At 41.1% G+C, this 27,010-nt stretch overlaps 1 protein-coding gene across 2 annotated transcripts in view; it reads left to right on the top strand.

The window, feature by feature from the left end:
* Positions 1-27,010, top strand: part of NGEF (neuronal guanine nucleotide exchange factor) — a 60,481-nt gene that overhangs the window by 22,435 nt on the left and 11,036 nt on the right. For both annotated transcript variants that reach the window (XM_035133109.2, XM_035133110.2), the window contains 7 exons: positions 7,141-7,374; positions 8,192-8,334; positions 11,521-11,795; positions 18,210-18,370; positions 20,384-20,536; positions 24,645-24,774; positions 25,240-25,314. In XM_035133109.2, the coding sequence (XP_034989000.1) occupies positions 7,141-7,374; positions 8,192-8,334; positions 11,521-11,795; positions 18,210-18,370; positions 20,384-20,536; positions 24,645-24,774; positions 25,240-25,314 (1,171 nt within the window). The remainder of the gene's footprint in view (positions 1-7,140; positions 7,375-8,191; positions 8,335-11,520; positions 11,796-18,209; positions 18,371-20,383; positions 20,537-24,644; positions 24,775-25,239; positions 25,315-27,010) is intronic.

The raw sequence follows: 27,010 nt of genomic DNA, 5'->3' as shown, positions 1-27,010 counted from the left end.
TCATCTTAAAGATATCTGATCCCCATCACATATAAAGTTTTGCTTTGATTTCAAGATCAAGGCCGGATTGGCATTCTGCTGTCTTAAACCCAATGGCCAAAAGATGGTCAAAATTCCACTTCCCATGCCCCTCCCATCTGCTTCACCTCTTTTCCCTCCATCATTTTCTTTTAAAATTGTGTTGCAAATAAATGTAATCTTAACTATGCTCTTCAGCATAAATGTTCAACTGTTGTTCAAACATGAGAGAAAATCACTGCTAATTAGATTTGAGTGAACCCATGGATAGAATTAATCACACCAGTCCCCAGAGTGCTTGCAAAGCTATGGGAACAAGAAATATGAAACTAGGAGCTAACTTCAAATTTGTTGCAGAGTTTTTGTCAGAGACTGAAGAAGTGCAGGTGGAGAGACTTGTTTCAACAAATTGTGAACACTTATGTATAGTGTCAGTGACCAAATGCTCACAGCCAGAGACAGCTTTGCCCTACAGGAAAGTCAAGTGTCCTGCTTCAGACAGCACCACAGTGGGATGAGAAGTGAAGGGAGAAATTGGTGTCTGAGTGATCAAGCAAAATATTTGGCCCAAGCAGGCAGATGGGTACATTTGGGCCCTGCTTCTGGCAGCAAAATGTATTGATCTGGCACTGCACACACAATTTGTTTTAAATGATTGGTAGTTCTCTGTATTAGTCCTTGTAAGGAAGCCCTATAACATGCTCCCGAAAAATCTTCTGTTCCTGATTCATTGACTAGTTACAGGAATAAACAGTCCAAAGTTCATGCATACTTGGCAAGTCCAGAGAACTTTAGCTGTATGTCACATTTACTGCAAATCCAGCTCAGTAACCACCAAAAGTTGATTCCTCCTGTGGTGTTTTTTTAAATAATGTATTTGCCCACAAAAAAGTAAGGACAAGAAAAATGGTATTAGCAATATAAAATTCCTGCATGTTATTTAAAGAAATGGCAATGCCACAATTAAGTATGGAGGAATCATCTTTCCTAATAAAGTTATGCTATATATCCCTAGCTAAAGGTTTCTTTCCACATAATTCCCCAGATGTTTTGCAAAAGCAGGAGTTTCCAAATTTGACTTGAACTTGAAGGCAAAATTCAGTGCCAGTATAGGGTTATGAGTTGACTCACTCCCCACTTAGGAAGTTCATTAGACTAAGGACTAAAGTACACCACCTTGGCAAATCTGTTTCTTACATTTCCTTTCTTGCAGGGGGAGGGGGCTCAAGAATGCTTTCCTCCAGCAGGGTTTACTTTAGGTTTCAGAAACAAGACAGCTAGGAGGAATGATTAAAAATGGCCTAGGGGCAACTGAAGGGAGACTTGGCAGGCAGGGAACTGCCTCCCACAAGCTGATTCTCCTCTGCAGTTTCCCTAATCCAGTCCCTATATTTGCCTGAAAGTGGAGAAAGGGGCTAGGAATGTGCTGTAGCATCCTTCAAAATCCCTGCTTAGATGATTCGCTTGATTTGGACTGTCCAAATTCACCTAAAAATTCTGCTTTCGGCTAACTTTAGTAATGATCCTTGTTACATGATGTAGATGGAAATGTTCTCATTTAAAAAACAAACAAAAAACCCAACACAAATATTTTAGCATAATCTGAGGTATATATTTCCTTTTAGTTTGAATAAAAATTCCTTAGAGGAAGTTTTTAACACCTTGTAGGGTGTTTTTTCCACCCCGTCTAATTTTTTTTTTTTTGCTATTATACCATGACAGATATAAACGAGCTAACCTCAGCTGCTAAGAGAGCTACAGCAAATCACATTTAGCAAATGTAAATAGGATTTTAAAATGTAAATAAGCTGTCAGTTTCACTTTTGCGTTGGAAAGAAAAATCCCACATACCTGAAATACACAGGAACTGATGTCAGAAGTAATTGTCAAACCGATGTCAAACCGAATTGTGAAGGAGCTTAAGGACTTACATGCAATCATTGGGGGGGAGATGATAAATGAAGATTTTAAAATATGTATTAAGAAAATTATTCGGAGACTTTGAGCTTCTCTGCTGAATTATTTATATAGGTCATATTTAAGCAATTGTATAGCACAGAACCCAAGCAAGAGCATCATAGCTAGTCCAGCTTTCCCACCTCTGCCTTACTCCTGAGAGCTATATTCATTCCCTAAATCTATTATGGATGGGTGGAATATCACATTATTGTTACTGACAAGTTACTTCATATATCATGTAATTGTGGGATAAGTCTGCTGATCATGCAAAAAGGGTAGGGCTTTGCATAAAAGGGTAGGGTAGATCTGGAGTCAAAGACAATAATTCTTCTTGAAGCACTTGTTATACCAATTTAATTACTTTTTTGAGGTGACTGCTATCTAACCTGCAATATTTATGTATAATAGAATTTAACAGAAAAAATACATTACAAAACCGTAAAAAGGTAAACCAATTTAGTAATACATAAACCAATTTAGCAGCACATTGTTAAAGAACTGGCCAGATGCACTGAATTGTAAATATAAAAACTAGGCATCAGTGAATTGAATTTTCCATTAAAATGTACTCAAGTGCAGAGATTAAAGTTAACTGATCACTTTGCTCAAAAAATGTGTTATTAGATGATAACACTGGAAGAAATAACATCACAATTCACAATTATTATCCATTTGTGGTACAAAGGAGTGATAAGGCATTTTAGAAGTAATTCGTTCAAATGCAATGATGGGATAGAATCTTTAAAGAGATCAAGTATCCAAGGTCTAAGTAATTTTAAATTAGGTATTAGAAACAATCCTGCTGTATTTTGCTGTACCCAGATACCTGGGTAGTTTCAAATTCAATCTTCTACTGTGCACATTTTTATTTCTTCTTCTTTACTTTTTCTTCCCTTTTAGCTGGCAGTCCATTAGCACACAACTTCTATTACTACTTTTGCTTAATCAAAGTCTTCCTGCTTTCTTTTACCTCAGAAAGGAAGTGGTATACACACCCTTTTCCCATTACCCTATGCAGTACTCCTCAAAACCCAAATTCAGGCAACAGACATTGAATCCAGGTTATGCATTGCAGTCAGCTTCATTCCTAGTCCATATAATTGGTTCTTCGGTTTATTCATTTATTTAGTAGAGGATTCCTTTCTGTTTAGATTCTACATAACCTTTGCACAGCTTTACTCATGCCTATAATCTGAGGTTGGTTCTAATATCAGGATCGACCGCCCCCCCCCACAATCATTAGACCAAAATGCTGTTTTTCAGCCTTTTCTAGTAATCAGTGCTTTGAATTGACTGCCGAATTTGAAGGTTCTATATTTTGTGGAAACACAAAGAATTTGGGTAGCTTCATCAGTGTAAGTGAATCCCAAGCATCTGTATGGAGATCTACACTGAATTAATGTACAAATCAAGAAGCACAGTAGCCGTATTCAATGAGTGTACAGTAAAATTCAGTACATGCTGCAAAGTAAGTAATTACTTCCCAGTCACAGAACCTTTAATTACTAATACAGAGATTCATACCTTTTCCTTTGAGCCACCTTTTTCAAATATTAAAGGTAGTGTTCTCCTGCTGAGGGATTGAGGTTTACCACCACAATTTGTCTCAACCTGTCCAAAATTTACATAAGAACAGCCTGCTGGATCAGGCCAGTGACCCATCTAGTCCAGCATCCTGTTCTCACAGTGGCCAACCAGATGCCTGTGATAAACCTGCAAGAAGGATTCCAGCACTCTCCCCTCCTGTAGCTTCCAGCAACTGGTATGGTACTCAGAAGCTTTACTGCCTCCAACTGTGGAGGCAGAGCATGGCCATCTTAGCAATACAATACAAATACCTTTATTGGCATTGCAAGTTAAGACATTTCAAATCTGTGGGATAAATTTAAAAGGGATAGGAGTGAGGCTGCCGAGGGTCACAAGGCACTCAATTGTTCTGCTTCACCCTGTCTATTCCCTAGAGCAGGCATCCCCGAACCAGGCCCTCCAGATGTTTTGGGACTACAACTCCCACCATCCCTAGCTAACAGGACCAGTGGTCAGGGATGATGGGAATTGTAGTCCCAAAACAACTGGAGGGCCAAGTTTGGGGGTGCCTGCCCTAGAGGGATGATTCATTAAGAACCCTTTCGGGTAAGAGGGAGATTTAAACGGAAACCACTGAGGCAGTAATGTCCTTGTCCCTGTCTACTAGGAGGAACCTCATTTGGCTCTCTCTTGGAGCCGTGGGTCACAGGTCCAGCATCTTGCTCAGCATCCGTTTGCGGAGTTTGCGGCCACCTTAGCTAGCATTCATCAATAGTGCTCTCCTCCATGAATTTGTCTAATTCTTTTTTAAAAGCCATCTAAGTTGGGGGCCATCACTGCTTCCTGTGGGAGCAAGTTCCATAGCTTAACTATGCGGTGTGTGAAGAAAATCTACTTTGAATCCCTGGCCTCTTCGTATTCTGTCCCTCATACAGGGTGAGTCCTTTAAAAGAGGCCCCGTCGATACAGAGTACACATGTTCCACGGGGCCTCTTTTAAAAGACTCACCCTGTACTAGGCTATAGCTACCCACAAACTTGGGCATGCACATATGCCCCTCTATACATAATGCTTCAACAAGTAGGCAAATGTACAATGTACCCACATGCTCATGTTTTCTGTTTTTTCTCAAATGCCCCTTCCACCTTACCACGTCGTAGGCCTAGAGTGAAGAATTTCAAGTTTCCCATCAGCAATAATATTACTAGGGGTGCCTCATTGAAATTTCTTCAACTTAACCATCCAATACAGTGGTACCTCTGGTTGCAAACGGGATCCATTCCGGAGGCCCGTTTGCAACATGAAAAGGCTGCATCCTGAAGCGCTGCGTCTGCACACACGTGTGACGCAATTCAGTGCTTCTGCGCATGCACAAAGCGTGATTTAGTGCTTTTGCGCATGCGCCGAACCCAGAAGTAACCTGTTCCGGGACTTCTGGGTTCAGCGCATCCGCATCCTGAAAAGAAATAACCCACTGTGGACGTAACATGAGGTATGACTGTATTTACTTCCATCCACTAAAATTAGCTGACTGGAACATAAAACGTATCCAAATGCCCAACCCACCCTGCCCTGCCCCTTTTATGAGCTGCCAAACCCTTCAAGTAGCAAAATCATTTTAACCTCACCACCACCCCTTACGGTATTTCTCAATTGCACATACAATATGGGTCAAACTGTGTGCTCAAGCAATACCAGTATACAGCTAAATTGTTCATGTAACTTGACCCAAGTGGATACCAATTTAAGTGAAATAATTTTATCCAAACTGTTCTAATACAGTCTCTCTCTCTCTCTCTCTCTCGGTGTGTGTGTGTGTATCTAAAATATTAAAATATCTAAAATATTGAAAAATAATTGACTTTTCTTTAAACCCAGGAATACAGATATAGGTTATGTAACACTATTGCCTATATTTCATAATTCTTATTTCCTACTGTTTGCATAATTTCCAAAGAGGCAGATGAGAACTAGTCTTTATACAAAATGTGTCCCGTTTCTGAGTTTTTCTTTCAGTTCTCAAGCTTGGCATAAATTTCTAGAGGAAGATGTGTTTGCTCCAATTTGGCACATGGCATAGAAATTAAAATGCTGATGCTTGAAAAATATCCCTGAATCAGAACATATAACATTGAAGTCCAAATCAAGAAGGGTTTTTGTAGCATGTATTATTTTCCTGTGTTTTTGTGGAATTTCTGCAGAGCTAGGAACTCAGAGGTAATGAGGGAAGAGACTGCTGAGATTTTCTTTAAAAAAAACAAACCAGAATTGACATGTCTTTCTGTAGTTTAGATCTGGCTAGCTTTGTATCTTTGGATGACAGTGAATTCAATTATTAATTTTCATTCTGTAAAAATAAGTGCACCAAAATAGAAAGAAATAGAAGAAAATAACTCTCCTCCTACACTCCAGCTTGCAAGAGAATGCAAAGTGGACATCAGATGAACATTGTAATCTCCTTGCTGGGTGAGAGCTAACATCCTTATTATAATCCAGCATTGTGCCTTCAGAGTGGTCAGGCAAATACGGTAGCCCTGAGAAACTCATGAGGAAACCTATCGTTGTTTGCCTGCAGATATGTTCTCTTGGAACATGGATGTCTCATTTTAGCTATCATGACTAATAACCAGTGGTAGACTTCTATAAATTGTACAGTCCTAATAAGAGGCTGACTTCATTCAGGATGAAAAGCCATGTCAATGCATGTGGCAAACGCCACAAACTGTATCATTGGTTGAACTGCTGCAGTTGGAACATTTTTATATGTAAGCCACCTTGCGTTCCACCAGGGGAAAAGGCAGGGTATAAAAAAAATATTTAATAATAATTACCATTATTGCCCGATTTTCCACACGAAAATACAAAGCGGGATCCTGAACATAAGCGTGCCATGAAAGGGAGGGGGAACTAAAACCCTTCCTTTTACCATTCTGAGTGTGATCATTGAAGCCTTTATAGGGTTAAGTGTTCCCGTTAACAGGCTTATACAAGTTGTCTGTTGCACAGGAGAGCACTTGGGTCCAATCCCTGGCACTACAGGATCTCAGGTGGCAGAGCTGACTGTACTGAGCAAGACCTTGGAGAGAGTCTGCCAGTCAGAGAGAGGACAATTATGGGCTAAAAGGGTAGGCTAGTTTCTAAGGAACACCCACTCACAACCCCTCCCAAGTGTTTTCCGGACTCCTGGGGGAAACAGAAGTGTCCGTTTTTCTGCGTGGAGATTACCTGTTTGCAGCGGTGCGCCTATCTCTTTTTGGGGCGCGCGGGGTGGTGGGTCTCGTTAAAGACCAGTGCGCGGGGGTGATTGGGGCTTTCTCTTGAGTTTTGGGCGCAGCTGCGAGGGACATCTCCGCACCGCATGCTGTTCTCCACCGTGTGCGCCCCAGACAAAAACTGAGGGGTGTGGGGAACAGGACAAAAACTGAGGGGTGTGGGGAGGTCACTCGAGACATTTCGCCTTCTTTAGGAAGGTGGCTGTTCGGGGATTGAGCGGAAGAAGTGGGCGCTCGGGAGCTGCTCAGGAGTAATAAGGCGAGGGAAAGCGCAGAGGGGGCGGCGGCGGCCTCCCTCCCCCTCGCGCGCCACCGACCTTTCTTTTCTCTCTCTCTCTCTCTTTTATTTCCCCCTCCCGCGCAGGCTGCTCCCTTCCTACCCCGGTTACCGTGGCAACCGCCCGGACTCCCCCAGCCCCGCGCCTGCTGCGGAATCGCTCCGTAGCAGCAGCAGCAGCCGCTCGCTGCAGGACTCGCTGCTACTGCCGTCGCTTTCGCCGCCTCGCATGGAGCTCCTGGCTGCCGCGCTCAGCGCTGCCTGCGCCCTGGACCATGAAGGCTCCGCGGAGAGCGTGGCCGGAGCCCGCCCGCCCGGCAGGTGAGCCAAAGAGGAGGAGAGCCGTTCGCCCTCCGGAGCATGGGGTTCCCCCTTCGACGTCGAACTCGGCTTGCTGCCGGGCTCTAAAGACTCGGAGGCGGGAAGTTCGCTGGTCATGTGGAGCAGAGCTCCCCTCTGGACTCCCCCGCAGGCACCCGTCGCCAAGTCCGGAGGCTTAGTTTCCAGGTCTCCTCGTGGCTGCCCTCCTCGGATCGACCTCCATTTCTCTTCCCGTCCATTTCTCGGACGAGGGAGCGAGGGTTAAAGCAGCCGCTGCCGTCCCCTCCTGGCCCCAGCTCGGCCACTCACTCCTGCGCTTCTGAGTCGGGGCGTGGAAGTTGTTCCCTGCGCCCCTCCCCTTAGTGCTGTGAGGGACCAGAGACCAGAACTTTCCGAGGTTTGTGGGGGGGGGATAGCACACCAGGGAATGTGTGAGCCCCGGCACCTCTCCTTTTTGCAATGTTATAATTGGCTTGCACCTCCCTAGGAAAGGTTGATTCCTCATTTGCCCGCCTTTCTGTTGCCCCCCGGGGCCGTGAACCCCATCCTTCCTTTCCTTTCGACTGCTTCACTTCAGCAGGGGCTTACTAGATTTTCCCTTTCTTTCTGGGAGGGAGCCCAGGGACCGGGGCAGTGAGGGCGTGATAGATCCCGGAGTCTTTTAAGTTTGGTTTATTTACCTTGGTCCCTTTAAGAGCACTTGCAGCCCATGTAGTCGCTGCTGTTAGCCCGAACTGATTCTGCCAATAGGGTGGGAAGGAAACAGAACAGCCATCCATACTCCTTGGTTTGTTGCTGTTGTTTTTCTCACCCAAAGTGAGTCTCCTTCCATGGCTGGACCAGTTTCTAGTTCCGAAGAAAGCCCTGTGCATCCCGACTGCCCGGCTGCTTTCCCCGAGGCTCTACAAGTGATTCATCCCATGACAGCTGACTCTTGGAAAAACTTCATTGAGCAAATAGGTAAGACAAACACTCAGGCTGCAGTCGTGTGTGCTGCTAGTTACAGTCAAATGTTCCTCCTTCTGGGAAAGTTATTTTTCTTTTTCTTTTAAAATGGCATTGGAGGTTCTAGTGTGTGCAAATGAATCTCATATGACCTTAGCCCCTAAGTCATATCCACCTCAGTAAGACTTATTACTGCATAAACATGCATAGGATTGTTGCTGTACTATATACAGTAGAGCAAAACATAGAGGCAGAAGTAGTGGCTGCAAATTTCCCACTTTCAATAAAACTGGATAACACTCTTTGTTTTCCTATGGGTGAAATTAATGAGTATGTGTTCATATGTCGTTAAGAAACATAATACACACCGGAAATAAATTTGAGATCTGTAAAAAAAACACCTTCCCCACCCCAAAGACCCTTGACACTTATGAGCAGTAATTTTGGAGGACAATTTTCCCTCCAAAAATAGGCCATCTAAGCAAGATCGTTTCAGAGCATTATTCCTGAACTATTTAAGGCACCACCAGCAGCAGTATATGCTATTGTTTCTCATAAAAGAACTGAGCTGCCTGTCTTTGCTAGCATCGTACCAGCTCTCATCATCCTTATGCTTGTTGTTATCACTTGCAGTGCAGTGGCGTTCATATCGGATGGTGTAAATAAAGGGGGCTTGTGAAGTGGGGACCAAAGCTTGTCTTTCCATGACAGCAGTATAAAAAAACCCATCCCATTTTACATTCAAGAAAATGATATCTGGAATATCTGAGCATACTGGTAGCATATATGAGTAGGTAAGATTCTGCTTTTTGATGATCTTCTGGTTCCATTCATACAATTGTAGAACTGGAAGGAACCCTAAGAATCATCTAGTCCAGGCATCCCCAAACTTCGGCCCTCCAGATGTTTTGGACTACAATTCCCATCATCCCTCACCACTGGTCCTGTTAGCTAGGGATCATGGGAGTTGTAGGCCAAAACGTCTGGAGGGCCGCAGTTTGGGGATGCCTGATCTAGTCCAACCCCCTGCAATGCAGGAATATGCAGCTGCCCCATAAGGGGGTTGAACTGGCAACCTTGGTGATATCAGTACCATGCTCTTACCAGCTGAACTATCCATATCCCTTGTTGTTTAGTCATTTAGTTGTGTCCGACTCTTCGTGACCCCATGGACCAGAGCACGCCAGAGCACCATATCCCTATAGAGGCATAATTATGTCTTTTCAATATTGTGACTTGTTTATTACCTCTCTTGAGCTTTATACTGCCTGACAAGCAAATAGTTAAGGTATATGCTTCTCTTTCAGAAAGAAGCCTTCTCGTAGTCACTTGATATATAATTACTGTCTCCAACCAAAATCACTAAAGTATTATTTTTTCCCATCCCATTCCTTTACCATACTCATGGTTTTGTTTAATGCTAAGCATAGCCTTGATTATTTACAAAAAGAAATAATCAGCTTTTGAAAATATGTAATAACATAGTTCAAGTAGAATTATGCAAGTATAATTTCACTAGAACAGCACAATACATTTAAGTGTAATCTCTCATTTTCAGTTAAGTGTGGGAAGCTAACAGGAAAGTACATGGTTTCCAAGGTACAGTTTCTCCTACTGCTATTTTAATCCCATTCTGAATAGTGTTCCAGAAAGAAGCGATTACTGAATATACTTACACTATGGGAAAAAGCTCGTTCCTTATACCACTTCCCCATTATAAATCATGTGTATTATCTAAGATTATAAGCTAAATATAGTTTAGTATACAGAAATATTAAAGTACTTGACACAGAGGTATGTGAAGCAGTTCATGAGTTACAATTTTGATTTTCTTTACATGAGATAAAATGTAAAATTGTACTGAAATAAATATACTTTTTAAAAAGTCCATTCTCTGCTTACTGGAGTTGAAGAGGAAAGCCATTTTAAATTGCATTTAACTTTCAAATGAATGGAGTGGCTTGCAAGAAATTAGCACAAACTGGTGCTAATTTATTTAAAATAGGATTTATAGTTTTATCTGGTGGAAGATTTTATTCTCCTCTTATAGGGCAGGCCCAGTGAAAATCCAAAATAAATTTTGTCAAACGCTGTGGTATTCTTGAAATCCCATAAGAAATAGTGGGATTTGGTTATTACTGTTACTATATATTATTACTATTTTCAGTGGTCTTTTATGATACTAATTGTGAAGTATTCCTCATATTTCTGCACAACCTGATACACAATTGCAGGAGCATTCTTGCGCTGTTAAAATTTGTTTTTTGAAGGTAACATAGTTACCATAGTTGGAAGACCTTGTATCTCATTGTGAATTGTGGGGTCCGACAGGTTTCATTATACTGTATATTCCTTCATTGTCAACAAGTTGGTGAAGTTGCTGGATCAGGTCAAGTGACAATTTGAAATTATGTGCTCTCAGTACAGTCGTGTCCCTTGCATCTGTGACCAGAACATTGGTTAGCAGAAACAAAGATTGCTTCCAAACTATGATTTGCAAACCATTTCAAATCATGGTTTAAAATAATAGTTTAGAAACAATTCCTGTTTAGAACTAGCCAAAGTTTGCCCAATTTAGACATCACAGCAGGCTATGATATTGCAAGCCATGAAAGGGAAGAACATGAAAGGCAAAAGAGGGAGAGGACCATGTACCCATTCCTTATCTCCAAATTATACTCTAGATTTTGGACCAGCATGACAACTGACCTTGGCCTGAGTTGAGCTGTTCTTAATTGCTATTTGGTGGCTTTAGCTAATATGCAATATTTAGTCCTAGGCATGTCCAAGAGACTAGAATATTGCAGTCTAATTGGGTGGGTTTTGTCATGCTCAGAGTCAGATTGAGCATCATATTTGGGATTGGGCAGGAAATCCCCCAGGTTGGATAGGCTAATGACTCTAAGTTTTGGCTTTTCTTTTGCTTGCATCAACTAGAGCTATTTGTTCTGCAGCCATCTTTCAATGGCTTGTATGATGATACTGATTTAAAACACAATCCTGGAGACTAGGTATTTGGAATCACTACTCTAACATTGTTTCAGATTCCAGCTCTCCTTTTTCTAAGCTGTTCTGGCTGAAGCAGCCAGGATACACAATATTCACAATCTGTGCAGTAGCAACTACTGTTGCTCGATCAGGACATGGCTCTGGAGGAGGAGACATTCAAAGAACAAATATGTGTGCTTTGGTGCTTTGTAGGGCTCTTGTATCAAGAATATCGGGATAAATCTACACGTCAGGAGATTGAAACTAGGCGGCTGCAGGATTCACAGACAGATGCAGAAGAATGCACAGCTACTGAAGACACAGCATCACAGACAGAAGCCACAAATACCGAAGAAAGCAAGGCTGTTCCCCAGATATGCTTGCTCAGGAATTCCACTTCCAGGTTTAATTTGTGGCAAGATCTTCCAGAAGTCAGGAGCAGTGGTGTTCTGAATATTCTCCAGCCAGATGAGATCAAACTTCAAGAGGTAATACAGCTGCAGGGAAGGGTGGATGAAAGGAGCATTGCACTGCTGACGTTTTAGTGGAAAACTCTGTGGGTTGACTCATTTAATACAAAATGACACAGTTTAATGTTAATCTCATTGACTGTTTTGTGAAATCTTTAATTTACTTTCCTTGCTTTTGAAAAGTCAGGGCCATCCTGTTTTTTTTTTCTCAATCCCTGCCTGTTGCTGCCTCTAGAACAGGGTTGGGCTGCTATAGTAACATTAATGAAAGACAAAGCCCAGGGCTAAAGTTGCTAATACTGATAATGCAAGTGTCTTTAAGTACACCAAAAGCAATAAAGCAGACAAAAAGGCATGAGAGAGCTGTAATAAACTCTACGGAAGTGTGACTGAAGGACCATTGGACTACCTGTATATCCTTCTCCATAGGTGGAGATGGAGGCCTTCTCACTGTGGTATAAAAAAGCTCTGCTGTCAATAGGCTGTTAGGGCAAGGGATGGACACACTCCCATTCTCCTGGCACAGCCTTAACAAGCAAAAAATCCTGCACCAGCCCTGAAGGTCACAGCTTCCAAGTCTCCCGTTTTTCGCGGGAAACCCCCGTATTTAAATCCGTTTCCCGCTGTTATCCCGTATGGCAAAATATCCCGTAATTCCCCCGGCATAGCAATTTGGCTTCCCATTGAATGCAATTGGGGGGGGGGATGAAAGAAAAACCCAAAACCAAAACTGATAACTAGGTACAAAGAAGGAGAGTGGAAGGAAAAAGCTGCCTCTCAATTTCTGTCCTGGAAGGTATGGTATTGAACTTGAACCTTCCCTTCCCTTTTAAACCTCTACCGGTATAAGATTTCTGTTAGAAAGAGAGAAAGAAATTGCAGAGAATGCAAATTAATTAATTGTATCAGTCTTTATTGTGAAAGATGTTGGAAGAAGCTCCCTTTCTTTTATTCAGAAATGACAGTTTTTAGATGAACTGAGAAACTAAACCATAATTTAGTAATTCACTGGGAATGGATGGCTTTCACCAAAGAGTCCTTCAAAATCTCAAATGATAGAATTCTTGATCTTATAATCAAAGTACTGTGCATAACTTATCACTTAATTATTTAATAATTTGGAGGTAAACAATGTCATATCAATTTTCTCAGAAGCATGTCAGAGGCTCCAGGAAATTACTAACCAGTCAGACATTTATGTGTAGATTGCCTTAATAGTTCTTTCCACCAAACATCTATTTATTAGTTGTTCATTTTGGGCTGTGCAGCTTATAATCAAAGTAAAAGCAGTAAAATGTAAGCTATGCAGCAAAACAAACAAGACAGAAAGCTAAAAATAGAGCCAGCCAAGAGAAAATAATAGAGCTGTTAAACGTATACAAGAAAAATCATTACTGGGGGTGGGGGGAATCAAGGGGAAGTTTTTGTTTAATGTTTAATGTTTTACTGTGTTTTTAATATTCTCTTGGGAGCTGCCCAGAGTGGCTGGGGCAACCCAGTCAGATGGGCAGCATGCAAATAAATAAATATAATAATAATAATAATAATAATAATAATAATAATAATAATAATGTAGCAAATTTAATACCTGTGTGAAAGATGCGATTACCTCTCTTCTGCATAACTATTAAAGGTGCAGAAGCCCTGTTTTGTTTTGTACCTCACCACCTGTTATACATTGAAGTACATATGCTCTTCAATACGGATAATCCAGTGAGCACATTTGGAATACTCTGTATGGATGTAGTCATCAGGAAAAGAATATTTAGGAGCTGGAGAAAATACAATCTGCAGGCTTTTACTGTGGTACAACGAGTGCTGGGCTAGACGGATCTTTGTTTTGATCCAATGTGGCCTTTTAAATGTTCTTTGTTTTGATTCAGTAAAGTCTTTTTAATGTGTAGAATCATACATAGTGTAAATGCAGAACAGCACAATGGAATTGTTGGGAATTCAGAATTCAGCATCCTGAATATTTCAGCTGCTATGGTAGTTTTTAAAGGAAATTTCTAATCTTTATAGTTGTACACACACAAAATAGGCTTAAAATGGTCAGAGTTCAGCTTTTCTGGGCAAAGCATTTTGGTTACCTTGGTGCATTATTTTTAATGGTGGAGAATATGCATACTTCCATAAGGCACAAAACTGGAGCAATCACTATATATGTCCCCATGGTTGACATATACCGTAGCTGCAATCCATATGCACTTGCCTGGGCATAAACGTCATTGAACTCAATGGAATATGACAGTGGTGGTCGTCTGATGTTATGCCTTGCTGCCATAACCGCAGCATTGCCTATTTTTTCCTGTTTTTGGCTGATTTTATTAAGTCTAAAAATAGTTGAAGAGTTGTAGGAGTAATGACAGACTCCTTGCTCCAAGAAGGGATTTTAACTCCCAGGAAAGGTCAACCATTTCTTATTTACACTTTGTATGACCAGCCTGAGTGTTCGTATCATTTCCTATTTAGTAATTCTTAGTCTATAGATGTTTTAAGTTCAAAATCTGAGAGCTTTGGAAGGCAGATATTGCGGAATTAATGATGGTGATTATTTTCTTCGCCTTGCTTTCATATCATAACTGGGGCAGATTGAGCTGAAATATGGCTTAATTTAAATAGCTTTGTGCCTTATGCTTGTTTATAGCATGTGCTGCAGTTAAAATAGCAGAAAATTTAACAAGTATATTAAAGTATAGCAATTCAAAATGAATAGATCTCAATAGAGGCAGAAGAGATGCTAGATGCTAGAAGAGATACTTGTAAAATAAATGACCGCTCCCCACATCAAATGGGGGGTGCCTTTTGTGTGGTCGCGCGCAGCCCCCCGGGATCCCAGTGCGACTCCTGGTAGTTTGGGCTGGCCTCATCCTCCCCAGGTTGCATACTTGGAGGTCTCCGTCTACCTCAGCCAATCGCCCAATCCCACCTGGGGAGGCGTTGCCAGGGGATCAGCCAGGTAAGGGGAGAGACCATCCTGCCCACACAACAGAAGGTGAATCTTACCTGTGAAGTGGCAGCCTGCTCCAGAATACGACAAGATAAATACATATTGTATAAATATACCAAAAAAATGCAACAACAACAACAAAAAATGGTTGTTGAGGTGTTGATATTGTTTGAAAAAGGGGGGAGAACTTGACATAGAAGTATCCTTTTCAGTGACATCATACATAACATGTTGTTTCAGCCTAATACGTCAGTCAAGACGCGGTTATACAGGTCCAACTTTTTTCAAGGCCATAATTGAAGACACTGTGATGGTCCACAAAGAACAATGAAACTAGAATGGTGGCCTATAGCAACTTTAACAAATTTTTGTTCTAAATAGTACATGAGAGCTTCCTAGGATGGAGAATGAGAGCCGCTTTTTTGTTTTTTGTTTTTTTTTTTGGGGGGGGAGAGCCAACTTTGAAGATGAGCAATTGCAACGAAGTGCAATAATCAAGGGTACTGTTTAAGGCAGGCATCCCCAAACCGCGGCCCTCCAGATGTTTTGGCCTACAACTCCCATGATCCCTACCTAAGAAGACCAGTGGTCAGGGATGATGGGAATTGTAGTCCAAAACATCTGGAGGGCCGAAGTTTGGGGATGCCTGGTTTAAGGTTTCATAGGGAAGTAGGTAAGAGTCACAGCAAGGTGCTAGACAAATTTAATTCATTCCAAGGGTCTTTTCTTATAATGAAAAATTTGTCTAGTGAATCCCATAGGAATGCATTGATATTTTTTTTAAAAAAAAATTGCCCATAGGAACGCATTAATTGAATTTCAATGCATTCCTATGGAAAACCGCGATTCGCTAGACGAATTTTTCATAAAATGAATTCGTCTAGCGAGGCAACCTCCGCTCGAAAAATCCTTTCGTCAAGCGGAAATTTTGTTAAGCAGGGCATTCGTTAAGTGAGGCACCACTGTATATTCATTATTCAGGATTAAATTAAAGTTAAAAGCATTTGTTATTTTTTAATGCCTAATAATAACCAGATGTAGTTGCCATATGTAATCTGGCACATATACAGGGGAGCTGACCCAAATGTTGGCACTAATGGCAACAGGAAAGGTTCTGGCTACTCTGAAAGGGGTCTGCATTGAGTCCAAGTGGCACAGTAACAGCACTAGCACAAGGGGCTCTGGAACTGACTGATTAAAATGATGGGAAATGAGTTTTTTTTGGAGTGGGGTGGCAGTTTGCTTTCAAGCCTCTTATACCCTATCCCACTACAGCTTCTAATACTGCAGCTACTGGGAACTATTTACCCTTGCTTTACGCAGGTTGGCATTGAAGCAATTGTGGCTCAGGCCTTTATGCATACTGCAGCAACTACAGAACAAGACAGAATTCTCGTGCCCAACAAAGATTTATACCTAAAACAGTACAGACCATATTTAAAGCAATATAGGGAAATTTTGGTTGATCAATGCTAAGAAAAGGGAATTATATAAGTGTTATAAGTTATAAAGCGACAAAAGACCATAGGCAATGAAAAATGAATTGGAATGGATGTTGTGTCCTCAAGCGATGGAAAAAGTAAACTGCTTAGAAAGTGAGTGATAAAGTTATTTTGAAAAGGTTGACAGCGGTGAATCTATCACTATCCATAATAGTGAAAAACGCACAAAGGCTGAAAGAATTAACTACGCATCTGTAAAGAAAGAAAGGAAATGTCTGCTAGTACATACAATGTTCCTAAATCTAGATCTGGATCACCATGTTTCTGTTTTTAAGCCTGTCCAAACAGGTTTTGGTGTGAGACAAAGCGGGGGGAATTAGGGATATAGGTTAACAATAAACACAAATGCTGGTTCTAATTGAAAATTAGACTAACTGCACAAGATAGTGGGCTGAAATATTTTAAACTGCTAGGGGTTATAAGGAAAGAAAAGGAAAACTAATGGAATAATTATAAAAGTGACGGATAGCTTTAATTATCTAAACATCTGTTGAGAATGAATCACCAACGTCATTCTTAAGCTATATGGAAAATAATTGAAAGATGCAGAGGAGACAAGCCAGAGAGGAGACATTACTGGTACTCAGGTTCTTGTACTGGTCTGGCATGGAGAATGTGACTGTAATGGAGAAGACTCGGAACAACTACTTAGCAATTATATGAATTCCTAAATCTATTACTATATCATAAAAATACTTATTAATGATGATGCTAAGCACTGAGCTGTTCAAAGCAGTGAGTGAGCTTGAAGGCCATAACACTTATTTTGGCAATTCTAAATACATTTCTTCCTTCTTGGTGATTTTAGTCTTAATACTTTGTTGTACCCTATTCCACTTCACATCCAAACTCTGGTCTTTGCTGTGTGCATTGATTTAAAACCTAGTCATCCTGGACTTGCACCATTTTTTTTCTGCCACAGAGAATTATCCTTGGATAATACCGGAATGAAAATCCAAATAGATTTTTGCAGGGAAGTGTGTAAAAATGAGGCTACTAACACTGATCTCCCCCCCCAAAAAAAAGTCATGTGCATTTTACACCAGTATTTCACTACAGAAGACAAATGTTATGTAAGAATTGGAACTTAAATGTTACATTAGGAGTTGGACTTCCTTTGCTGCTTTTTCATGACTGAATGCAGTTATGCAAGAAACTGATTACAGTAATATGAACATTTATTGAATGTAATTGATATATTCAAAATGTTGCTTGTAGTGTTGTACCACATTTTTTGCACACCACTATTTGTTGAACTGGAAAATCAGGTGTCAAAAGCTCTTTTTTAAATGTCCTCCCTTAGTTTTTTTGTGGTTTTTTTTGGCAGTTTGGCACCATTTTTCCACCAGCAAGCACTATAATGATGCAGCACATATAGCCTGTCAGATTTAGCTGCGTGACAGTGTCACTGACAAAGTCTTTGCAGTGTCGTCACTGATTGGAGAGGAAAGAAGGAATGAATCCCTGTTGTTGCCAAGGAGAATGGCAAAATTCACATTCCTTGCTGTGCTCAGTTTTGCCTCTGGCCCCCCACCACTGGCATGTGGCCCCCAGAATGTGGTGGCCCAGGGAGAAATGTGGTCCTCAAGTTCCCCACCCCTGTTACAGTATCTTCTGTACAGTTAGAACATTAAGTATTTCAGGTAGCATACTCAAGTTTCAGCTCTTTAGAAAAAGCATTCTGAGGTGGTTGTGGTTGTTTTAAACCTACATGTTCTGATTCAGCTGTAGCTGTACTTTGATTAGCAACTCCAGATGGGAACTTCAGTCCCATCTGCATCAATTCTGCATCCCAAAGTTCGTTGTCATCCAGATCCATAGGGTGTGGTCTGGCTTGGTAATCGTGGTAGTAACTCTATAGAGCTGTGAGCTTCTGCCCTGTGACTGTGAATACTAGACGTGTGTACCCGTCACTGAGGCTTCCAGAGCCTTCACTTATATTATGCATCCTTCATATACAATTTTGGAATTCTTCTGCAGGCCATGTTTGAACTGGTTACCTCAGAAGCTTCGTACTACAAGAGCCTGAACCTTCTGATATATCACTTCATGGAAAACGAGCGATTGAAAAAGTTTCTACATCCTTCAGAGGCTCACATCCTCTTCTCCAATGTCCTCGATGTCATGGCAGTCAGCGAGCGGTAAGTCTTTTAGCAATTAATATGTGTAGGAATTAAATCTCAGGTTTGTTGTTGCTGTCCCTGGGGAGGCTGTTGGTGTTTCCCCTTTTATACTGTAGAGAAATGTCCATAACTACTATACTGACTTAAACAGCATTGTTGTTGAATCCCATACATAGTCCTTTATTTTGTACCAAAGTGATTACATATAAAAGGCCTTAAAATCAGGTGGAAACACAGTTCCCTCCCTATTATAGGGATGTGATTGTCCTGGGTGGGAGATGTGTGGGTGTCATTGGAGTGAGCGGCGAATTTGACTGGTCACTGCTGCTCTTCAGCATTATAATCATGCAGCCTTGCCTCCCATTTCAGTCCAGTGCTGCAGGCCTCTCAGACCAGGCAAGATATAGAGGAAGGATGCCAGGATCAGAGGCCCAAGCATGTGTTGTGTCATATTCTGTCCTGCTCACCTTTCTTTGGTAAATAGTAATGCCTAGGTATGCACTCATTTTGTGCTGTGGTGACTGGGTAAGAGTACAACTGATCCTTCACTTAGCAACAACAGTGTCATGGTTATTATTCAGGTCTGGCATGATAGGTTTTGTGGGAAATCTCACCCTTTTCAAGGTGATAATACAGTGAGAATTCTGTGCATACAAATTCTGCTAATGTCTTCATTAATATACATTTTCAGTGTATATTCTGCTAGTTAGTTGAGGACTAATTTAATTTCAGATCAGTGCTGAATCAGAGACAAGCCATATTATTTATTGCTGTTATGGCATGCAAAAGGAAAAGGTAAAGGACCCCTGGACGGTTACGTCCAGTCAAAGGTGACTATGGGGTTGCGGCGCTCTTCTCACTTTCAGGCCGAGGGAGCTGGCATTTGTCCATAGACAGCTTTCCGGGTCATGTGGCCAGCATGACTCAACCGCTTCTGGCACAACGGAACACCGTGACAAGAATGAGTGCTCATGGAAACACCATTTACCTTCCTGCCGCAGCAGTACCTATTTATCTACTTGAACTGGTGTGCTTTTGAACTGCTAGGTTGTCAGGAGCTGGGGCAGAACAATGGGAGCTCACCCCGTCATGGGGATTTGAACCGCTGACCTTCTGATCAGCAAGCCCAAGAGGCTCAGTGGTTTAAACCACAGCGCCACCCACGACATGCATACCACAGTTGCTTGCATGCATTTATCTACATGCCTATTCCCTTCCTCACCTATACAGTACATAGGAAAAAGCTACTATCTCTTCCTGGAAATCAGACACTTTGTGTCTCATGTATACATTTAACTTAAGAAGAGCCTGCTGGATCAGGCCAATGGCTCATCTAATCCAGCATCCTTTTCTCACAGTGGCCAACTAGGCACCTGTGGAAAATCAGCAAGCAAGATTCAAGTACAAGAGCACTCACTCCTTCTGTGGTTTCCAGCAACTGGTATTCAGAAGCATTGCTGCCTCCAATTGTGCAGCGCAGAACATAACCATCATAGCTAGTAGCCATGGTGTATCTACAAAAGCGTATACATATAGCCACATATCCCCCATTTTGCCTGATCTCCATGGGGGTGGGGTGGGGAGGAATAAAGTTTTCCTTCATAAAATGTCATTGCCAAGGATTAATCAATAACTATTTTCAACCACGTGAAATTCTCCACAATTCCCCTAGAGGGTAGCATGTCTCACTCTAAGGCGGTACAAGATCAAATTATTGCTGACGTTGTACCACTTATTAGTTAGACCTCTTCTATTAAAATAGAATGAAAATAACTGGACTGGTCTCAAAACTGACAGCCGAAGATTAGCTTGGTTGATACGTTCTCTGAGTTTTGGAAAGACCAGCAGAATAAATTTTGAACAAAATGCTTCATTTGGTTCATAGCCAAAAGTATTCCAGAATCTATTTTTATACTGTACATAAAAATAAAAAGAGAGGAAGCAGAAGCCTCCATTTTAATTATTTGTGTTTGTTGGCTATGTTTGTTGTGGACATTGATGTCAATGATTAATTCTGGATTTCTTATTTAGTTTCCTCTTGGACCTTGAGAAGCGAGTAGAAGAGAACATTGTGATCTCAGATGTCTGCGACATTGTCTACCAGCACACTATTAATCATTTCTCGGTGTATGTAACCTATGTCTCCAACCAAACCTACCAGGAAAGAGCTTATAAGCAACTTCTGTGAGTGCAATTATTCAGTCATGGCTTGCTTAATAAATCCAATCAACTGCACATCAACTGAGACCGACCAATTAGACAACAGATGCCAAATGGTTTAGCACACCAGGGGTGGGGAGAGGGAGGAACTTTCACCCATGCTTAATAGGAACTTTTCTCCAAAATGTGCTTGGGTGTTCACAGTGCAATCCCATCCCCCACTGGATAGGAGATAACTAGGTAGAAAGCTGGGATTTGGTATGCAATCAGTTGTGAGTTGTCATTTTGCATAATTTTGAAGCATGCATCTTTTATTGGGTGTCTAACCATTTATAATGTCTAACCATTATAAATGATCTATTGTACTGGAAGGATAGCTCTGGTTGATTGCATCATTGCAAGACAAATGTATGAAATTATCCATAGTTGTGTCTGTTCTAATGGTTTTGTATTGGGCAAGATCATTTTGAAGCATGTGAGTGCATTTATGGCATGTGCAATTTGTCTAAAGATTTTTCAGTGTTGAACTGCCAACCTTTTATGTCCCCCTTGCTTATGATGAAGTGGAAGCAATTTAAAATTACAATCGACTCACAACCTTAATTTATTTCAGCAACCTCACTTCCTCCAAGTTCCATTCAAAGCCTTTTTTAAAAAAAAGGTGAAAAGAGGCAAAGTTTCTTACAATAAAGGGAATAATTTCTTATGTAAAACTCCTGGAATTCTTACTTAAAACCAAGCTTGCTCTTTGAATAATGAAAAATCTTGAGCAGTATGATCCTGTGCATGTTTATTCAGAAGTCTTACTGATATGTATTCGGTATTGTCCCACCTCTGTATTCAGTACCATTTACTCCCACCAAGTAAATGTGCATAGAATTGCAGCCTTTCTCCTTGCCAGTGCAATCCTGTGTGTGTTTACTTGGAAGCAAATCTCCCTCTGTTCAATGGAACTTACTTTCTAGTAAGTGTGTTTAAGTTTATAGTCTAAAAATTAAAAATGCTCATTCATTAAACATACCATCAACAGGACTAACATACAACATACCATCTCAGGACTATTTAATTGCTCATCTTCTAACATTGTGTATGCCATCAAATGCCAACGGTGCCCTTCAGCTCTCTATATTGGACAAACAGGCCAAACCCTACGCCAAAGGATAAATGGACATAAATCTGACATCAGGAACCAGAAGACTGAAAAACCAGTAGGAGAACACTTCAATCTCCCAGGACATTCTATACAAGATCTCAAAGCAGCTGTTTTATTACAAGAAATTTCAGGAACAGACTGGAAAGGGAAGTTGCTGAATTGGAAATCATTACCAAGCTTAAAACCATGGAAGCACCTGGGATGAATAGAGATATCGGATTCTTATCTCATTATGCATGATCAAGCTTTCTTTAGCACCTCAGCCCAGGACTAATTGCAGCCATCAGCAACCATTAACACCCATCTACAGGTTTACCACTCCCATCAGCCCATCTCCCATTCCCACCCACCCCCACCACCCTCTGTATATATATAGGGTCTGACACTTCTGTTTCTAGTGTATCTGAAGAAGTGTGCATGCACACGAAAGCTCATACCAAAATATAAACTTAGTTGGTCTTTAAGGTGCTACTGAAGGAATTTTTTTATTTTGCTTCGACTCAGACCAACACGGCTACCTACCTGTATCCATTCATTAAAGTCCTTGTGTCAAGTGTAGCTGAATTTGATTAGGGAATCTGCTTTGGATGCTTTCATAATTTAAATTTAATGGTAGTAGTCTGCTAGGATTTGTAATGAGTCTTCTCAATGTACCCGCATTATATATTTGGTTCCTTCACAAAGGAGAAGAAGGGGTCTGGAAGCCTCCAAAGCATTAAGATAAAAATATTTTAAAAGGATCATGAAAGCTGGGAAATGTTTAGCTGCTTACTTGAATGCTCTGAATGTTTCAGAAATTTTCCACTGTTTAGCTCAATACTTTTTCTTTTTCATGTTTATTTTGGCCACTTTGTCTCTTCCGAGAAAGTGAGTAGAGTTAAGTAAGCTATTAAGCTACTATTCTAGTAAGGTTGGGGGGGGGAACCTAATAACTCATCATGCAATTTAGTCATTCCTAGCTTTCATTGTATAGCTAGAATTTTAATATGCTCAAAGGAAGAGAGATAAATCCTTAAACGAATTAATTCCCTATAGAAGCAGACCTTGGTGACTGCTTCTAACCAGCAGCTAGGCTGTTTTATGAATGCTAGGAAATGATAGCAATCTTGCTCCTTTTCTTCTCCTTGCCATTCAGTCTCTGTTCTCGCTAAAGGAACTCCTAGTCAATTATTTAATAGTAGGTGACTAGATCAGCATACTTAGAGGTCTGTGATGACAAAGGATTAGAATCCCATTTGCCTTCAGTTTGACAGACTGAATATAGACAACACTGGGAAGGAAGTATGGTGGAGAAGGAGGTGTCAATAAGACCAAGCACAGACTTAAAAGTTAGCATAGTGCAAGTGCTTCAGCACTCTTTGACATCCCGGTCAAAGCACTGAAGGACAGTGAATAGATTTTCAAATTGTGAATGTGAGAGGCACCAATCTACTACTGGGAGCAAAGCAGCAATTCACCTGTGTTCCACCGTTAATAGAAGGCAATAGCACAACAGGACAGGAATGTGGAGTCAGCTTGAACTCTTTCAAAAAAAGCTAATGTAGAAGTTTGGTTCAGTATTTTCTCAGTCACATATGTGGTGAATGGTCATACCATTCTCAGTTCCAGGGCCAATTCATAGGCCTGTTGCTAGTTCCATTCTTTCCTCCCTCTGCTCCGGGGGGGGGGGCTTAGCTGGACCACACCGGGAACAGCATCCTCAGTGGTTATTGTTTTGCTGTTAACAGTCTTGTGTGCCTCAGGACCACAATATCTCAAGGGCTGCCTCTTCCCACATGAACCCAGCATTCATCATTGGAGGCCCTTCTTCATGTGTTTCTTCTGAGGGAGTTGAACAGGGATTTTCAGTGGTGGCTCCTTGTGGAATGCTTTGCCTAGGGAGGTACTCCTGGCACCATAATTATCTATTGTTAGGTGCCAGGCAAAAAGGTTTATTTCCCCTAGACTTCCAGCCCTTAATTTGGAGTGTATTAGGCATACTTGTGCCCTCTTTGTTGCTTATTTTTTAGTGGGGGTGTGTTATGTCCTTTTTATGTTTATTATGGATAAGGTTTCATTTCATTTCATTTCGTTTTTTTCATGCTTGGTTTTTAATGTTCGTAGCATTTTGTGAGTTTCTTTGGGTCACTTCTCATGAAAAAAGCAACTAATAAATGCAGCAAATAGAGCTGGAGTCTGATTGTGGCCTGAGTTGTTTTATCATGCTGGTGCTCAGACCTGTATGCTTCTTCCTATGAAGTGTGTTAATTAATAATTTGTGGGTATGGGGGGTGTTCCAGAGGCTTCTAAATATTTGGTATTAGTTATGAATATTGGTATTAGTTATAAATAGAAAGTTCCCTCACATTAATAGCCTTTCTGTCAGTGAGAAAGCGAATAATCTGAGCTAAAGAGTGTGTGCCTTTCTGTAGCACTGAATTCACACTAGCTGTAGCTGTGACAGATCCTGGCAGGTCTCCAGTAGTCTGAGATGCTTCCAGTTTATGCCAGATGAGTTTTTCCTCTTGTCATTTCCAGCTAGGCCTACCTCGGTTAAATCACTTGATGGAAGGCCTTGTTCCTATGACTATATGTATTTCACCTTACTGCAACAATCCAACTGTGTAAAGATATATAATTATGCCTCTGACTCATCCACTTGGACACACACCCCATTCACACACTCCCACACACCCAGCATATGCTGCTAAGTCTGTATGTGCTACACATGTAAAAGCATTACTCTGGCTTAAACATTAAAAGCCTATTTTTCCATTCCCAAAGACTATTAATAGACCCAACTTTAAACCAAAATCCACTTAGTGCTAATATGCCCCTCCCCCAAATTGTAAAAAAAGAAGAAGAGAGAGAGAACAAAGCCAAATTCCAACCCTGAGTGTTGTGAAAATTAAAACACACATAGAACATGTCGGTTACTCACACAAGTTTAAAGCTCAAGGAAATAACAAAACACCACTCTCCATCTGTCTCTGTTGTCAGCCAGGACAAGCCAGCTTTCCGGGAGGTGATCTCACATTTGGAACTGGATCCGAAATGCAAAGGCCTGCCTTTCTCATCGTTCTTGATTTTGCCTTTTCAAAGGATCACGAGGCTGAAGCTTCTGGTACAGGTATAACAGGGTTTTACTCTTCCCGTATACTGTATCAGTACCACCTTGCCATGTCTTAAATTGAGGGCACTGAGAGACTGAAGAGCATAAATGGGGAGGGAAACGCGCCACCAAGGAACATTCTTTGTGGGGAAATGTATCCTTTTATGCCCATAATATAATTGTCAAAAGGAAGAAGATTTTGCCTCCTCTCTCCATTTTTTTACATGTGTTCAAGTAGAGCCTGTTTAGCAACATCAACAACCCACCATTGGCAGCCCAATCCACTCAGTAACAGTGGAGTAAAACAACGTTATTTTGATAGCTTTCTGAGCTGGAATTTGAAACAATATATATATTGTAAAGGTGAACTATAGTCAGACCTGTTACAAGTATCATAACCATAGTCTTAATCATTTGAGGATTCTGTTGACTGAAAAACTCTTATGGAAATGTGTAAAAACAACCTTCCTTCATCTTGTACAGAATATCCTGAAGAAAGTGGAGGAAAAGTCTGAACGTGAAATCACTGCCCTTGAGGCTCACAAGGAACTGGAAACAGTAAGTCTCATCTGCCTTGTCAAAATATTTAGGATTTTTCTGAGCAAATGGGACTTCTTCTCTGCCTCTATGCAGAGAAAGTTGATGGCCATTGCTGTGTGTGTGTGTGTGTGTGTGTGTGTGTGTGTGCACCATGCCATGTGATTGATTATGCAGGGTGGGTATTTTATTTAAGTTGGCACCCATGCCCCCCCCCAAATGTGTTTTGAAGAATCCCCCTACCCTCCAGAGTGGATTTGGAGGTGGGACATGTGGGGAAAGGAGAGGGAGACGTAGTCCCACTGTGTAGGCATTAGTCCTTGCATTAATAGTATGACTTTGAATTTAATGCTTAATCATATGTATCTGGTATATGAGGATATATCTGGAAGAAATAATATCCAAGGAAGAGTTGCCTCAGATTTCAGAGTGCAAACGCTGTAGTCAGACACTTGAAGGTGATAGATTCCATAGAGAGCAGTGATTTAATTAGCTGCCACCTGAAGCAGACTGTTAGTAGGTCAGACTTTATCCAAGAGTACAAACTTATTTTTCTGACCCAAAATCATGTGTGCCATAATATACCTTTTTATTAGGACTTCAGCTCTTTGAACTCCATTTCTAAGAAGCCACCCAACCTCCACTGTCCCTGCATGTTCACATGGAGACAGAAGATCTTCATACAGCCAATGCAGTCCTAGACCAAACTCATATGATCAATCCCATGGAAATAATCTGGAATGGACCATGTAGTGTGTAGGCCACACACAAATGTATACTGTACTTGGCATACTCACAAATGCAATTGGAGAGGGAACACACAAAGATGCTAAACACATGTTCCCCTCCATGAAGTGGGCTAGATCATAAGTCCAGTCTAGTGTCACTGGAATCAAGTAGATTCTGATTCCTCTGAAGCCAAGTTTTAGTGGACCCTCATTTTCTATCACTACCTGTCTGCTGAATTACATAGGCCCAAGTTCCAGGCATGAACCTAGTACATTGTTCCTGAGTCTTCAATGATTGATGCAGCAAGCTGGGGTGGGAAGCCGCTTGAAAATGTACTTCAAAGTGAAGGCAATGCCTTCACCTTCCTTCCATCTGATGTCACAAATTATGCCAGGGGTGGGGCAGGTGGACATGGTTTAGGGAAAGCTATATTGTGAGCTAAATTAGGGCCTCTGCCTGGTCTCATTAGGTCCATGGGCCTGAAGTCCCCTGGCCCTGCTGTGAGGCTGCCGAAATGTGATGATGATGATGATGATAATAATAATAATAATAATAATAATAATAATAATAATAATAATAATTTATTATTTATACCCCGCCCATCTGGCCGGGTTCCCCCAGCCACTCTGCTGGTGATCAGCAGTTTGATAGCACACATACCTCTATGAATGTGAAACACAACCACCTGCATTGTTGAAAGCTTCTGAATTTGTGATAGAACTGAGCAGTCTAGTAAATCTGAGTTCCATTCCATTTTGGCTTGGTTCCACCATTAGGACTATAGTAAAATCTGAAAGCTTATATTAAATCAGAAATGTCTTGACTGTATAAAACTGTGAAATCCACTGAGCTATAGCCCTTTCTCTTTCTAACCAGGAGCCAAAGTAAGCATTAGCAAGCCTCAACTCGGGTGATTCTTTCTTACTATTTTATTAATAGTAATTAATAATAATTACTTATTAAGTAATAATAGAGTTGGAACCTATTT

This window comes from Zootoca vivipara, chromosome 5 (genome assembly GCF_963506605.1).
Source record: "Zootoca vivipara chromosome 5, rZooViv1.1, whole genome shotgun sequence".
NCBI lineage: Eukaryota > Metazoa > Chordata > Lepidosauria > Squamata > Lacertidae > Zootoca > Zootoca vivipara.
The sequence above is the reverse complement of the archived record's forward strand: the minus strand, read 5'-3'. Positions and strand labels throughout refer to the sequence as shown.